The sequence below is a fragment of the Pipra filicauda genome, unplaced genomic scaffold, assembly GCF_003945595.2.
Source record: "Pipra filicauda isolate LSUMZ 115617 unplaced genomic scaffold, ASM394559v2 scaffold62_size3274119_pilon, whole genome shotgun sequence".
NCBI classification, from domain to species: Eukaryota; Metazoa; Chordata; class Aves; order Passeriformes; family Pipridae; genus Pipra; species Pipra filicauda.
In genome coordinates this window covers 3,176,804-3,193,639 of record NW_024104787.1, presented here as the reverse complement: position 1 = coordinate 3,193,639, position 16,836 = coordinate 3,176,804, and the positions used below count along the sequence as shown (strand labels likewise).

The window sequence follows — 16,836 nt, the reverse complement described above, 5'->3', positions numbered from 1 at the left end:
CCAAGTTACGCACCAAAAGCGATCAAGTTACGCAAAGTACAGAAACCACATTGGTACCATTTTCACAATCTACTAGAAGTTACTTTTGTCTGTGTTCACCTAATTACTGTAACATTTAGTAACCAAAATTAGAAATTAGAATTATTAAACGTGTAAGGTCGCAGAGTTGCTATCTTACTTTTATAGCACTTTTTATAGTTTTAAAGGAATGTGACAGTGGTAAGAACATTTATATTCAAAATACACACGATGAGAAAGCAGAATCCAGAAAAACCGGTCTGTCCTTTTTCACCAGCTCCAGTATAAATATGAACATGATCAACCTAAATTTGAGAAGTGAATTTCATACAGTGGCAACCAACATAAACAATTATACCTAAGTCAAGAAGTCTGTCCCCAGGGCGGTTCCACTTCCAGCCTTCCAGCTGCTGGTGCTCTGTATATTGCAATCTTCTGTCATGGAACACAACTCTTATAATACTCTAATAAAGAAGAAAACAAGCATCTGATGACCCACAAGTTACTGCACATATAGAAACAGCCTGAAGATAAAGCTCTAAAACAGTTCAAAATAGCCACAGTGCTGATAAATACATATTTACAGCAAAAAATTTGGCAACCATCAGGATCCCAAAATATTCCAGAACACAGAAATAGAACTGAGCAGGAGATACTTGAAAATGTGGTAAAAAATGCAAGAGAGAATTCCATCTCATTGCATATTCTAAAGGTCACTATGAATTACATGCAGCGAACTGAGCAACAATGACAGCACAGTATCAACGCTGTCTAGGCAACATCAAATTATTTTAGAATGCAACACAAAAAAAGTGGTGAATATTACTGACCATTTTTTCAGTGGAAATGCTGTGATTTTTTGTGGTACATTCTAGGAAATAAAATAAACTCCCTTCCTAGTATTTATAAGCATATTTACAATCTATGATTTTAATTAATAGAAAGAAGGGATAAAAAACCCTTCCAAACTTTCCCAACTACTCTATCTGAAATATTGATCTAAAACAACTACAACATGATTAACTTTACTCAGGTAGAAGCAATTATCTAACAATTTGTGACCAGTTTTGGTACTGCTAAATGTATGAATGCACATACCAAACAATTTGTTACATATGGGGGGGGGAAATACTGCACACATTAATTGCTACCCAACAAACAGAATACAGACATGTTTGCATCATTTTTTTTCATTATTCTACAGTCTTCCCTGTATTAACAGCAGCCAGAAGAGTCCACAAAACCCAAGAACTTTTAAATGGAGTGCCTCTTCATTGCATTTCCTTGGGTTTATTTCAAAGATAACACACACAAACATACCACTCCTTTTGCACTGCAAACTGGCAAGTTTGGAACTTGGAAATATTTGCAGCCACCTCCACCAGCATGAAATGTCTTCTTGGGTAAAGTACTGGGATTCCAGTATTTAAGTGGCCAAAACAAAAAGTTAATTGATGTAGCATTACAACACCTTGCTGTGGTAAAATTTACTTTTTTAAAAACTTTTACACTGCTTTGTCCTATTCTACCTACCAAATGACTCATCACCCATATATAAACCTAGAAAATTACACCAGAGAGATACCCCAAGGCTACACCTTGGGTGTTGCACCTAAGGGTGCAAATATTCCACATGCTTACTGCAGCAAGTCACCATGCCAGGTTGTAAAAAGTTTAATTACATAACTCACAAATCCCAGTTTTATGCTCACGCTTAACAATTCCTGAAATGATCTCTGAACAACTATCCCACAGACAAATAAGAACAAGCCATAGGACTATATAAGCAAGCCAAAGTTCACAAATTATACAGCCTAAAGTTGACATGTAAAGATTCAGCCTCCCACAGGCACACTGTTCCAGAGCATTTATCAGCACCACTTTCAAAGTGACTTTAATTCACATTTTTCCCTTCTTTCCTAATATCCGAATAAGACTTTTTAGATAATCAATAAAATCAATCATCAGATGTTTAAAAGAAAAATCCAAACCCTTCCCCTTCATCACTTCTTTTAATAATCTGCACCATGAATTGGTAATTTTTTAGTCTGCCTCATTCTTGTACTTCATACTCAGATCCACAGTACCTTCTGCTAACATTAAAGCACAAGGAGACAAATCTGCAACTGGGAAAAGGAGCTCAGCTGTGGAATAAACTGCTCAACGAACAGCAAAATTAGAGAGATCCATTTTCCTATGGATATATCTTCAATATCCCACTGCTGCAAAAACCACAGGTTGGCTCCAGGTATTCCCCATAATCCCTGTTAAGAAACATGCTCACAATACCTCCACTTCCGTCTAAATGATCTTCCAGCTTCCTCCTACCTCTCCTAATCACTTGAAACAGACAATGTAATGGCTCAGAAGATGCTGGATACAATCTAGAAACAACTATCTTAAGCTTTGCAGAAAATACTCAGGTCTTCAGTATACACAACTGTGATATGCACTGGGTATTTATATTCCCATGTTTTTATTTGTAAACATCACTGGTCCACACAATCTGAACAAATACCTAGTGACAGCAGAAAAAAAAATCCACAGAATACAGTCTCTGGTCTGTTAGTAACACTAGCTAGAGAACTGAAATTCACCTTCACCAGTTTTCCATTGATCTCTGGTATGTCTCCAGCTTTCCGATTATCTAGCATCCGTATCTCATAGGACTGACCTTCAAAGAGAAAAACAACCGTATCAGTGAAAGAGTCAGAGCACGAAGCCATTTTGTGTTTAATGCAGTTAAACTAAAATTCACAGTTTGCAAGAATACCAGTACTTGAAACTTGTGTTTGAGATCTTCACAGCAATGTGCACTTCATAGCATGGAAATTAATGGAAAAAAATGAAACGTTTCGGTCCTTTTAAAACTACAGATACTTTCAAGGTTTAAGCATCTCATTTTGCATGAAGTGCAAGTACTTGTTTCTATATTTTTTTATGAAAAAGAAAAAATTCAAAGCTGAATTCCTTTACTTTTAAAAAAAAAATTATGAAAGGCAACATACTGAGAACCATTAACTGGTCTTCCAAAACAAACTCTTGCAGAGTTTTTATACTTTTCCCACAACATAAATACTATTCTCCCATGTTTAACTTTGTCCATGTACCTGCTGCCTTCGTATGATTTTTAGGCTCTGTATGACTTCAGAAATAAGCCTTTAAAAGGGACAGTTAGTGTTTACATCAAACTGGTATGGACAAACCGGTATTTCCTGTGAACATGATAAACTGCTGTGCTTCAAGAGAGGGAAAGCTTGAAGTAATCTATTTGAACCACAGGCATTTTTTTTCTTCTAATGTGAGCAGCATATATTCATTTGCAAAAATCACATTTCCGTAATTAAAATATAGGACAAAATATATTTCAACATGTTCACCAAGATCAAATGCAGTAAATTCATCACCTTCTACACTGCCCTCCAAACTACCTTTATGCTCCAGTGTATAGCACACTTAAAAGACATTTTGACTTGCCCTACAAGGTAATAACCTTGTAAACAAGCAAATGATTTCTTCACCTCCTTTCAGTGCTTCATAGACCAAAGTTACCTCCTGTAACTGTGGACCATTTCAGGGGTTTTTTTTTGCTGTAACACAATTAGTACATTTATGTAGATACTCCACACATGTACAGGTTTTCTTTACCCCAGCAGCATGTGAACACTGATATAGTCATTGATGACATAAATCCATATAAAAATTAGATAAACCTAGTGCAGCTGGGTAAATAATAGAAAATTTCTCCTCCTATATTTAAGAGGAAGAAACCTTTCTCCTGTCAGTGAGATTTGTTCAATTACCACTGTTATTTTACTCACAGAGATATTTATAGTCAGCACTTTTTAAAATCTAGTACTATTAAACTTCTGCAAGTATTTCTCTGTTCTTTTTCATCGTTTTCTTTGAGCGAGGTGGGTGAAGAAAAAAATTCTGATTGCTCCCTCAACAAGTGTAGTTAACCTTTTTTAGGTACAAAGTAACAGTATTAAGACTGAAAATTTGGTAAAGGTCAAAATCAAGGAATACCTGACTTGAAAAATGTAAGAATAACTCGGGAGGTTTTCAAGACAAAGGTGCAGGTAAACTCCATTCTGGAGTTTTGGACATGCAGCTGCTCTGGAACCACGAAAAGCACTACTTGCTATGCTGCTTGCACTACTGATGCACTTCAGATGCCATGCTGGTTTACCAGAAAGGGTCTTGGGGTGTCCTCATAATGATGCTTTAGAGGTTTGCTTACATCCAAATGCTGAAGGAGACCCTGTTTAAGCTTCCTTCTTTTGATGCTGTGTTCCATTTTTGCACATCATTCCAGGCCCCCTCTGCTCATCAACCATGTCCATCACTGTCTCAAGTACTCCTGGTCACTCTCTCCCTCCCCCACTGTTCCTACTTCAAAGCCCTCCTTACCAAGTCACCCATCAGGCTGGCAAGGATACCTTTTTGCTCCCCTTTCCAAGCTTGACCCTATCTCTCCCAAGCAGTTCCTTGCACTCACAGAACTTCAAGCCAAGCCGCACACTGTGCAAGCCAACCTAAAGGAAACTTCCCCCTTCAAAAGCAATTCTCTTCCATACCCCTTCTGTTATTTGATATACCTCAAGCTGAGCAACAGTCAACTCAAAACATTGTCCCACAACTCCAACATGCATTCTCAATGGACTCATCTAAGAGATTTCATAGTCAGTAAGAACCCTGGAAACCCCTGAACAATCAACCATCACCACTCCAAGATCTGAACCTCTAAAATCAGCTTCAGCTGAACACCTGATTATCTTAAACATTCCATTAGCTCACAGAATATCTTGAGTTGGAAGGGACCCACAGGGATTGAGTCCAACACCCCGCTCCTCATAGCACCACCTAAAACTAAATCATATGACTAAGAGCATCAGCCAGATGAACTCTGAACTATACTCTTTGCTATTCTCATTAAAATACTTACTGACAGAGGGTAAAGTCGGGACTTGCTTAAGGACTGCCTTAGGGAATGACACCACAGTTTAACAGGCCAAATTTTGCCACTGCTTCTGATATTCCTAAGTCAGGAAACTAAGACAACTGCTGACGAAATTAAAGAGGGTATTTGAAATCCTGAAAATTATTTAAACCAGACACAGCCTGCTAATGGGGGCAAACTAGAAACCAGATAACTGAAGTGATGGGGATTTAAATTGTTCATTTTCTAGAGGACTTAATCCAACTCATTACACAAACATGTATCAGCACAACTCAGTGTTGCAAACCAATCCTTATTTTAAGCTGGTTTCACTAGGAAAGATGTCATGTCTCAAAACTATCCCAAGATACACATTTTTACATATATACATACATATGTGCTTACAGCTAATAGAGAAATTTTTATGAAAAGGTCTTAACCTAGGCAGTAAATATACTGTCTTTCTGAAGTACTAGCATGGAAAGGAAGTTGGCCAACTGTTTTTTTTCTTCCAATATTTATTTACAAAAAGGTATACCAACGCTCTCATTTTTCAACACCAGGAAAAGTTACTGAGGACATCAAAAACCAGCAAAATTTCTTTGTCAATGAAATCTTTATATTAAAAAAGATTTTCAAAGGCAGAAGAAACACTTACAGTCATTTCAGATACTGTCACTTAAATAGCAAGCTCTTCTAAGAAGCAAGATAGCAAGCACTTTCTTCCTTCAGTCCACTGCCTTGTGCTCTACTAATTACAGTGCAGCCTGTAGAGATTTCGAGTCAACACCCACAAGGAAAAGAAAGCTGAACTAAATCTAGGAATAGTGATCCTAAAGCATTAGAGCCAGAGGAGAGGGATGGAGGGGTGGGAGGGTACAAAGCTATTGATATGGACTAAAACAAATAAGAAATGATTTTGAGTTCAGAATACTAGTTGATTAAACTTAGGACTTCAATGGAATTTCCAGAGGTGAGGGAGGTTATATCCTATGACAATGACTACATTCAGATTATTTTACCCAGCAGTCAGTGCCCTCTCTAGAAGAAAAAACCCCAAGTCTGCATGCAAATTAACCACAGGCTATGAGGAAAAAAACCCAGCATGATTCAGGTGAAGTATTTATCTAGTTAATTTCTGATACATGTCGACAGACAATAGTGAAATGCATACAAACTCCAAAGGAATGTACAAAGGTAGCTGCACTTGTGTTTATATTTCAAACATAACACTGTTCCGGGCAGATATGCATAGCTAATTTAAGAACAATTACAGTGGCCTCTGTTGTGCAACACTTTTTGTTCAGGGATTGATACTATAACATTTATTATGACTTTTGAGGGTTGTTTGTGTGTATCTTATGCAAATATCCAACTAACTTGCAACTATCGATCAAATCTAAACAGGAATGCAAAATTAATCCTGTGTTTTAAGCTATTACTACCTGAAATCTGTCTTCTAAAAGCTCTATTGGCTTGATTTTATTGAGGGATGTGGGGGATGGAGAGGGGCAACACAGAGCAGGAAAAAACAAACCAAACCAAACCCCACCAGACTCTAAAGGGGAAGTAACAACATACATGAGCCTACAAGCTAAACATAAAACAAGACTACTAGTAAGGCATCCAACCTAATTTTTTACATACATTCATTTTGGATATACATATATACGTGTATCAAAACATGAAACACCATTCCAGTTTTAGACCTGCACCACAAGGTGCCTTCACATGTGTATACCAACCTTGATTCAAGTATGTGAGAGTTTCATCATATAATTTTACTGCTGGAGATGTTGCAGCACACATAACATACTGGAAGGGTGGATGTTTGGTCTCATTTTCTTGTGGAAGGCTGGAATCTTCCTGTTTGAAAATAGGCAGTGCCAATACATCACTGAAAAGAACAAAACAAATAACTTTGTGAGACTGTTGGCCCTGTTTTGCCTGGAGTTAAGGAAAAAAAAGTTATTTGTGACTTAAAAAACCTCACAGTGAGATATATACAGAACTGTGTCACTCAGTTTATTAGTGAAACCTATATGAGCAGTACCCAAAACATTGTCCACCAGAACTTTAGGCTAGGATACATAAACAATGCTGTAGGACCTAAGCAGGCAATAAATAAAGCTGTGCTGTTCCTATGAAATTTTAATCTTCAGTTCTTGCCTCCACTGAAAAAATCCAGTTTTCATTAAACTTTTTGCCTGTCAACACAGGTAAGCTTGCCTAACAAACATGCAGATGAAAGCAAGGCTTTTATTTTCTTTTTTGAGATAATATATTCCCCCAAGTAAGTTACCTACACTGTGAAAGTATCTCTCCCCATTTAGTACCATTATATCTAGCCTATTAATTCTGTGGACACTGGAGATTTTTCAATCATAACTTTTCTTAGGCTTTAGCCCAAAAATGATTAAGCCACAGATTCACAAAAGTTATACAAAGTTTATGCCAAGATTCACTTCACATAGGTAAGACTTACAACCACCAGAAAACTTTAGAACTGCTAAATTTTAGAAGAGTAAAGAGCAATCCATGCTGTCCACAGGCTGTTGTAAGAAAGACAGCTTCACCTCAACCGGCAAACACATCTTCTGCTTTCCACAGAAATGAATAATCTGTATTAGCAATAGATTAGTCTGCTTTGTATACAGTAATCCCTCATAAATTAAACTTCAAAGACTTTTTCTTGCACTGAATTTTTGTTCATGATGAAATCATCTGCAGATCTACGAAACTTTCTTAATTCAGTTTAGAAATATATTTTCAAAGATTTCTCACACCACCTCACCTACTGACTCAGTTTTTAACCAACGTGTATCGTTTTATCTCTTACATTGATCATAAACATAGATTTAATATACTTTGTAAAAGAATTACAGCTGTCTTATCTGTATTGCACTATTATTTGCACATTGTACTCAGAAGTTTTGGATTTAAATTTTTTTCTCCGCTGTTCCATTTCTGCAAGAGCTTACTTTATTTAAAGAGAACTCTATTATAAATTCCTCTTGAAATCCAGCTTATATCAAAAGACACCCATGCATGCAGGTTCCTTTCCTCTAGGGAGGGACCACAGAAGGTGCTACAAAGAGGCATGAAAGCAGAACAAGGCAGGACACTGTCCAAAAAAGCATTACTAGCCTGTTGTACCATATTCTAACTACTTCTGATGCCAGCTTCTCAAACTGGAGCCCAGAGAAGGCTTAACTAAGTTACAAAGGAAGACAATGTGAAATACCCATTTGGGAGAAGTGAACACTCTTAAAGGAGTTTACTTGTGCAGAGAAAAGGAGCACCACATCTGTTACACTCTGGATTTTAAGCCATAAGCTGCCCAGAGTGGTTCCATTTTACTGAAGACTTTTTAAAAGCCTTCTGGTTCGTTATAACCTCTAATTAGTGCCCGGAGAAAGAGTTACACACTCTTCTCTAAGAGAAATTCTTTTAATTTAGTGAGGAAAATAAGATATTTTGACAAAAGATTTTACAGCAGTAAAATACAACCAAGAAAAAGTATTTCACTAAAACACCCAGCACAAACACCCATGCCACAGAAAACCCTCACTAAAAACAATCAATATACCAGCTTTAGTAAAACCCCATTCATTGGTTCTAAGTTACCCAAAAGAGAAGGAAAAAGAGTAAAAGAAGAAAACGGATTAAAAGAGTAAAGAAAGAAGAAAGAGAGAAGGAGAGAGAGGAAAAATGGTTACCAACAAGATCTGATGGTTCACATGGTTCAGGTTGCAGGAGAGGAAAGACACAGAGAGAGAGCGCACATGGAGTCTCTTGTATTTACAGAGTTCAGTTTTCCCTCCCAGAAAGGATATCCAGTCAGTGCCTTCCAGGCCAGAGTGAGGTGTGCTGCAGGCAGTCACAGGCTCCAGGGGCTTGGTGCGGGTGGGCTACCAGGCAGGTCTGCCTTCACTGACAGCCCGGCTGCACCGCCTTCAGTGATGCCACGGGCTCTGCGTGGGCTCAGCCACGTCTGGTGCAGTTCTTCCGGCTCTGCCCTGTGCCCTCAGCAGGCCTGATGTGCAGGCCTGATGTGCAGGCCTGATGTGCAGGCCTGATGTGCAGGCCTGATGTGCAGGCCTTACCACGGGCCTGCGGGTCTAGGCCCAGCTCTTCTCCGCACGCGCACACACACTGACGCTGAGTTGGTTCTGACCCATATCAATAATTCAGTGAGATTCGGAACCAATATCTCACAACACCGACGAGTAAGACAGAAAACTCGGTATATTGGAGACTGCTCCTTGAGGATGACTCAGAAGAAATAATGAGATGCTCCGAGCCTTGGTGTCAGTCAGAAGGGCAGCCCAGCGGCCCAGCGCAGGAGGCAGCACTGTGACAAGCAGAGGGAAGCACAGTCCCAGGACAGAACTGCTGCTCACCACACACTTTGGCACATAAAACACTAGTGTTTTTATGAGGAGGAACTTTAAAATGGCAAGAACACGGAAACAAGAGCAATGTTTCAAATACACACGTAAGAGTCGAAGCGCAACAGTGAAGGCGTGCAAAGTATCTCTCCAAATAAACAACCTGTAATTCTCAACTGAGTTCTGCAGCACTTGCCTTCACATAACACACAAGATTAAAGAGAGAAGTCTTTCGTGTATGTATGAAAAATATCTTTCAAGCCTTCATTTTCCACCCACAATTTACAGATAAAACTGTAGCTGGTCTGGCTTAAGAAAGTGTGATGTGGTTAATGAATTAGTTAAGAGACAAGGCATTGGAAGTCAACAAATACAAATGGAAGACCAATTTAACCAGCTTTAACCCTGCTTTGGCTAATACTTACAAAGTGGTAATGACTAATTGCCACTGAAGAAATAGAAATAAAGACATCCAACTCCACAATCCTAAAATTTAGCTGTAAAGAGAGCATAATGTTCATTCTTAAATGCCACCATTCCAAAAAAACACTCCAGAAAACAGTACAAGGCAAATTTTTCTTATAAAAGAGTCTTCTGGGTACTAGTACATTCCAAAGGAAAAGAGACACCAATGTAATTTAAAATCCTTTCCAGACCATCTTTAAAAGAAATATAATTTAAATAACTTTTTGATTTGTTCACTCATAAAGAATGAAATATCAGTGTTTTCACACTTGAACATACACTTTTCCCCCATCTAAACAGGGAAAAGCTAAAGGCAATTAAAACAGTCAATGAAGTATGAGTAAAATACTTCAAATTAAGACTTTAAAGTGTCAGCTAAATAGGGACCAGCTAAACTTCAGTGACAAGGATTTTCTACAAAACTCACTGCTCGCACAGCACAGTTGAAGAAAATATGCAAAGAGTGCTCACAATTCAGAGAAGGAAACCAATGGGAAACAGAAATTTAGTATTTTTAATAGTGCTCTTTACTTAAACTGAAGATTATAAACTGCACATAATATACGCTATTATGTCAATCACGTTCCCAGAAACTATGGAGATGCTGAATCAGTCTTTTTACCACCTCTAGGCTTATAGTGATTCTACTGTAAGACCCAACAAAACAAAAAGAAGAAAAAAAACAACCAGGAAAGCAGATCAGCCTTCTCAGCTCCAGCTTTTTTCCCCTCAGATCCTCAATACAATTTCTGCATTTAACATGAGCCAGTAGCCTGGCAGTACAAATCATCTGCCACCAGTAAACGCCCCGCAGCCTCCATGTTTGTGTATACTTGTGTGCCCATACTTTAGTTACTTTCCTACTCACTTGGTGAAGTGTGATTTTTGCTGGCCCAGTGCAGACTAGTGACAGGGACTTTTACTGCCAACTCTGCTCAGGTTACATGGCAAAGAACCTCTTAACAACACTGAAGCACCCACTGGCAGAGCTGCCCAGATGGAGGAAAAGCAAGTGTTCCAAAATAGCTACTGTTGAAAGTATTTCAGGCTACAGGAGAAGAGAGACCTTTAAGAGATTCTGTTCTTTTTTTGTCACTGTTAACTTTTGATCTTGTGAAGTAAAGACTAATTTACCTCACTTGTCTCATTTAAGTGAACTTTAAGACTACTAAAAGCAAGCTGACATGTGAGTAGCAACATTATGAAGGACACGCAGCATCTTTCATCAGATTTTTTGATATCATTTGAAAAAGTTGACCTATCAAGATTTACTCTCCTCGTGGAAGGAACGCTGAGACCAAGTTTTTGAAACTATTAGCTCCAGTAAGAAAAGTCTTATCTCAGTCCCTCAGAATGCGTTATCTAAAGCATTCAAATGAAAGACATTCTTTCCTCCTAGAGGGATGAGGAAAACTTTCCCAGAAAGACCCAAACAGACACAGTCTTCATTACACATGAAGAGCAGGCAGTGAACATATCCTCCAACACTCAGTCTTAGCAAGCTATGCTACAGAGGTGCACAAATGAAATTTGACCATACAAAAGTAGGAAAGCTTAGAAGTGGAAGCAAGGTGAATGAAACACTTGAATGAAAGCATCCAGTGGGATAGATCACATGAGGGAAGCTGTCCTATGTTATATAGCCTACATGAGCATAGTACAAAAAGATAAAAAAAAAAATGTAATTTATCCTCCCAAGCTTGTGAAATGTGTTTGTCAGCCTTCAAAAATCACCCTCCTTATAAATTTAAAACCCTCTTTTCAATACTTTGTCTGAAGCATTTTACAACAAGCTAATACACACATACAAAAAACCCTCAATAATAATAATAATAATGTCACAAAATAAATTAAGAACCTCCTGTCCTTACAAGAACAGGAACTACTATGTCATCAAAATTCAAAGTGATGTCACATCAATCATCTGCCTTATCTGTCTTCTGGATTGTATACTTTTGGGTGTGAGTACTAAAGCATCTCAAGAACACACAGGCCTTTTGAAACTTTAAAGCACAGTTTACGAGGACAAATACCTTGAGAAAAAATTTTCCCAAGCGGTATCTGAATCAAGGGTCATTATCTCAAAGCCAAGCTCTGCACTGTTAAGAAGTGTGAACAAGCCATAGGAAAATATAAGGCAATGGGAGAGCTGGTACTTCCTAACATTTTCCCTGTGTCTGGAAAAGCAAGTTTGATGTGAGACAAGAGCCCTGGAATTAATTTCTGGGAAACAACTTTCTCTGCAGCAGCTGTCAAGAAGTGCAACACGAATGAGAAACAGGTGCAAATGTAATGCTGTTCCTGGGAATCCCACAAGCCACCACATGGTTAAATGGTTAAAGGCTTCAACTTAAAGGGTGTCTAGCACAAAATACAAGGACTAACCAATGAAAGAAAGAAGAAAATGCCAACACCAAAACTTGTGTCTTCCTAAGCTCTTGACTGTACCAAGGAAAAGTAAGAAAGTTCACCATGACAAATCCACAGTTCTCCATCCAGTCCTCCAGCACAGGGAGGTCAGGCAGCTCCTCTAGTACAGATTGCTCCTACATAGGAGTAATGCATGAAGAGCAAACAAGGGCAGACTCGCTGCCCTGCTCTCAATCAGAGATGTCCATCCACCACAAGAGGTGACAGGAACAGAAAGGGAGTTCTGGAATTTGAAGTTTTTTCTTTAAAAATTAAACTGGCACCTGACTTTTTGTAATGTATTCACACACTTGACTAGGAAGAAACAAAAAAAATAACCTCAACCTCAGTCCAGTGTCAGTGATCTACAACATGAGGTTTATCTTTCAGCATGTTTTATCTGTGGTAACAAAGTGAGGAGGATTAGGTTTGTGGATTCTCTTTTCCTTCAAATGCCTATTTCCAGACAGGTATTTATATATTTATGCGCTTGCATAAAGAATCAAGCTCCAATTCTAATCAGTTCATAACATTTTATTTTACAGAGTCTAGATGTCAGTGAAAATTATTTTTTCTACAGTGCAATGCGTAACAACAGACAGACCACTGCAACAGAAGTTTTACAATGTATTCTGCAGAAAATACTGTGTACATCAGAAAAAGAAAAAGGAAATAAAAAATTCAGGATACCTTAAGTAAGCATTCCTCTTAAATAAAAAAAACATATCCAGCAGCAGTTTCAAAAGAGTGGGAGGCGTTAGGGGAAGCATAAACAGTCATTTTGTCTGTCATAATGTAACAGCAGCCAAAGGCAGGGCCTGAATGAGATAACTCCTTTTTTTATTTTTGCACAGCGACTCTAAAGTTAAGGCAGTAACTGCCATGAATATAACATACTCAAAACTCACTATCACTAAAGGTACTGTGGTTTTATATAGGTTTTGGGGGAGGTGTGTTATCTGACATATCTGACAACTGTTATTATCAGTTGAATTGAATTTTGTGTTTATAGGCAGTTTTTTATTGCGTGAGAGGATGTTAGAACAGCAATCAGAAAAAATGGGTTTCAAGCTTTTATAAAGAAATTTTGAAAACTATTTAAAACCACGTGAATCTGCAGAGAAATTCAGGAGGCATTTAGCTGCCTTCTAAAAAGAAACTTAGTCACTGTTCAACAGACATGAGCAGCTTTCTTAATAAGAATAAACACAGGAGTAATGCCATATATTCTACTCCAGAGCACTGACTCATCATCAACTCGAGGACACATCAACTACTTTAAATACAATCCTAATAGGTAAAATAGTTACATGCAGGTCTTGGTAACAAAATATGGGATATACCTTAGGGAGCTCTCCCAACACTCTCCTCTAGGCAATACTTCTTTTTCTTCTATCATTTTTTCATAAGACAGTGACAAGTAATTAGCTTCTACTGGCACAGAACAGTGAGAAAGCAGTATCTCTCACTCTTCATGCTATGCCACTTCTCTTAATTTCCCCCCCTCACATCACTTAACAGGTCAAAATTTCTCTGAAGTAAAAATCTAAATAATACATAAAATAACTTGCATACTTGCTGAAATCACTCTGAATCCAGCAAACCCTAATTGCAGCTAGGTGATCCCTTTAACTATGGGGTCAGAGATTGAAGCTACAAATAATACTACTGGCCTGTGTCTTCCAAAAACACATCCTAGGCAAAGCACGCAAGAAAATTTAAGTCTAATGTATAGCTTAATTTATGCAATATTACTTCTTAAGTGCTTTTAACAGCTACAACTCTTTTTCTGGTAATTCAGAATGTCCTAATAGGCAAGTCTTTGTAACTAAAAACCACCTAGGACTGCTCCCCACCATAACAGGATGACATGAGCAGAAAAAAACAATCCATCCAACAGTAAAAGTTACAATTCTTACAGTTCCAAGAAACTGAACAGTGAGCATTACTGGGAGGAGAAATGAAGTCTCTGAAAAGAAAGGAAAGTATTTTTTAAAACCCAATCAAAACTCAGTATTTTTAATCATAAGAAATCCCAGAAAGAACTGAATCGTGATAGAGAAGGAAGAGCAGTTCTTAAACAGGAGCACACGCATTATCCATAGGTGTCTGCACACTAAGAAGCCATCCAGGCAACCTCCATGCAGCTGCCCACAAAAACTGGCCCACCTCTTCATGGGATGAATGTTTGCTAAGGCAGAAATGGGACAGAAGTGGGATAAAATCCAGAGAAGCTGAATACAAAATCAGGAGTATTCTCATCAAGAGAGATGAATCACCTTGTTCCCTGAACTGGCACGTTCTCAAAGTTATTTTTAATTAAAAAAAAAACAAAACAAAACAAAACAAAAAAACCAAACCCCACAGAGAACAACCCCCCCCATCAAAAACATACACCACTGTCAACCTGCCGAGCTCACAATCCCAAATACTAACAGAAGGGTCCTCACTTCTATTCAGCTGAAGGCCTTATTTGTAACTTCCAGTAACGACACCGCACTTTCAACACTTCACCTGGGAAGTACTGCCTTAAAATACACTTAATAGATGAAACGTCACCTGAGAGAGAATGTATGTGCCTTCCATACAGGCTAGGCCTCAAAACTATCAAATGCAACTGCTCTGTTTCTCCAGACTCTCAAAACACTAACCCTGTCCAAAACCTTGAACTAAAATGTCTCCCGGTGCCTCCAAAACAGTTTCTCCTTCCCATCCTAAATACTCACTCGGAAATCCACACATTTCGCCCATAAGTGAAATAAAATTTACTCATTTCAAACAAGTACAATTTTATCTTAGCTTCGAAAAAGCACACCCAAACGCTACTTAAACACTTAAATTGGTTAAAATACAAGCATACTACTACCCTATTAAACTACGTTTACCTGATCGAGAAAGAACATTTTTAAACGCCGGAGAAAACAGTTAGTGTTTATTGTAAATAAGAATTATATTTGTCCAGTATAAGATGACAATCTTTCGGACCGTGGGTTGCGGTTACATCTCCCAGGGACAGCGAAGTGTCATTTTTACGGCAGGGATTACACAAATAAAAGGAAAGGCCCCCCCCCCCCCATTCCAGGCAGCCGCCCGCCCGCCCGCCAGCCCTTTCCAAGCGGCCACCTGCCAGGAGAAAAGGGAGGGCAGGGCGGGAGCCCCTCCGATACGTGCCCGCTCCTCGGGAAGAGCCTCTGGGAGCCAGAGCAATAAAAAAAGCGAGGGAAGTAGCGTGGGAAGCCGCGGCTCGTTCCCGCGCTCGCTGCCCGAGGCACGGGCAGGGCCGGGCCGGGTGGCCCGGGGAGCCCGGTCGGGACGCGGCCCTGCCGCCGGGGACAGGTTACAGGAGGGAGTTACCTCATGCTGTAGGCACCGGCTCCCAGCTCCTGCCCGATGCCCGAGAGGCTGGCGTCAAAGTCGTGCACCAGCCCGGACTCGATCACCTCGTCCATCTTCAGCACCCACGCCATGTTCCGCCGGCCCCGCCGCGCTCCCGCCGCGGGAGGGGCCGGACGGGGCGGGGCCGCTCGGCACCGGGGCCGCCGGGGAGGGGCGCCGGGAGGGCGAGGGGCTGGAGAAGACGCAGGGAGAGGAGGGGGGGAAAGCACGTGCGGGACGGGGGACGGGATGGGGCCACTCCGCGCTCAGCCCCGGGGGGGCCCTTTCCTCGCGGCGCGACCAGGCCGCGGGGTCGCTCTCAGCATCCTGCGCCCGCCCGGCCGCCGCGGGGCGCTGGGGACCGGGCGGCCGCCGCCTCCTCCTCCTTCTTCGACCGGGCACTGCCCAGAGCCACCGCTTCTGCCGCCGCCCGAGCTCCGACCCAGCCCAGCGGCGCCTCCCGCCGCATCATTCGCAGGGGGGAGGCTGCGGCGGGAGCAGCAGCAGCGCCGCGGGCACCCGCCGGGGAGGAGCCGCCGCCGCGGGAGGTCCCGGCCGCCCCGGGGGCCGCGCCCGCCGCTCCGGCGCGTCCGCAGCGCCGCTGCCGCCGCTCACGACAACATGGCGGCGGCGCCCGCCCCCGAGCGCTGGCCGGGGCGGTGCCTCCCCGCTCCCGCCGCCGACCATTGGCTGGCCAACGCCGCGGGGCCCAATGAGAGGCGCGAGCGGAGGGGAGAGGGGGAAGCGCAGCCAATGAGAGGGCACTTCCTCACGCCAGGTGACGTCACGGGTGCCAGGCACTGGTGATCCCCGCCCCCGCCCCGCGGCATGGCGGGAGCGCGCGCCCCGGAAGCGGCGGCGGCCGGACGCGGAGGGGGCAGGAGGCGGGAAGTGGCGGCAGGTCCCGCCTGCCCGCCGGGAATGGCGGGGTGGGTCCCGCGCCTACTCTGTCGCGGTCGTGCCTCAGAGGGTCCGCTTCTCTCCCCCGCCTCCGGGGATGTAAAAGCTCTGAGCAGCCTGGTTCAGTGGCAGGGGGGCTGGAACAAGATGAGCTTTAAGGTCCCTTCCCAACTTAAACCGTGCCGTGGTTCATTTTTCCATAGAACGCTGAGGAGCCTGCCCCCCCAAAAAAAACCGAAACCCCGCAGAATCATAGAATATGCTGAGTTGGCAGGGACCCACAAAGATGACAGAATGAATAAGGTTGGAAGGGACCACAGTGGGTCATCTGGTCCA

General features: G+C 41.4%; 1 protein-coding gene across 4 annotated transcripts in view; it reads right to left on the bottom strand.

Annotated features, from left to right (window-relative positions):
* UBP1 (upstream binding protein 1) overlaps positions 1–16,169 on the bottom strand; it is a 35,400-nt gene extending 19,231 nt beyond the window's left edge. For all 4 annotated transcript variants that reach the window (XM_027729221.2, XM_039388320.1, XM_039388319.1 and 1 more), the window contains exons 1-4: positions 15,580–16,169; positions 6,706–6,857; positions 2,616–2,692; positions 377–482 (exon numbers count right to left, since the gene is read on the bottom strand). In XM_027729221.2, the coding sequence (XP_027585022.1) occupies positions 377–482; positions 2,616–2,692; positions 6,706–6,857; positions 15,580–15,692 (448 nt within the window). In that variant the 5' untranslated portion in view covers positions 15,693–16,169. The remainder of the gene's footprint in view (positions 1–376; positions 483–2,615; positions 2,693–6,705; positions 6,858–15,579) is intronic.
* Between the last annotated feature and the right edge of the window lie 667 nt (positions 16,170–16,836).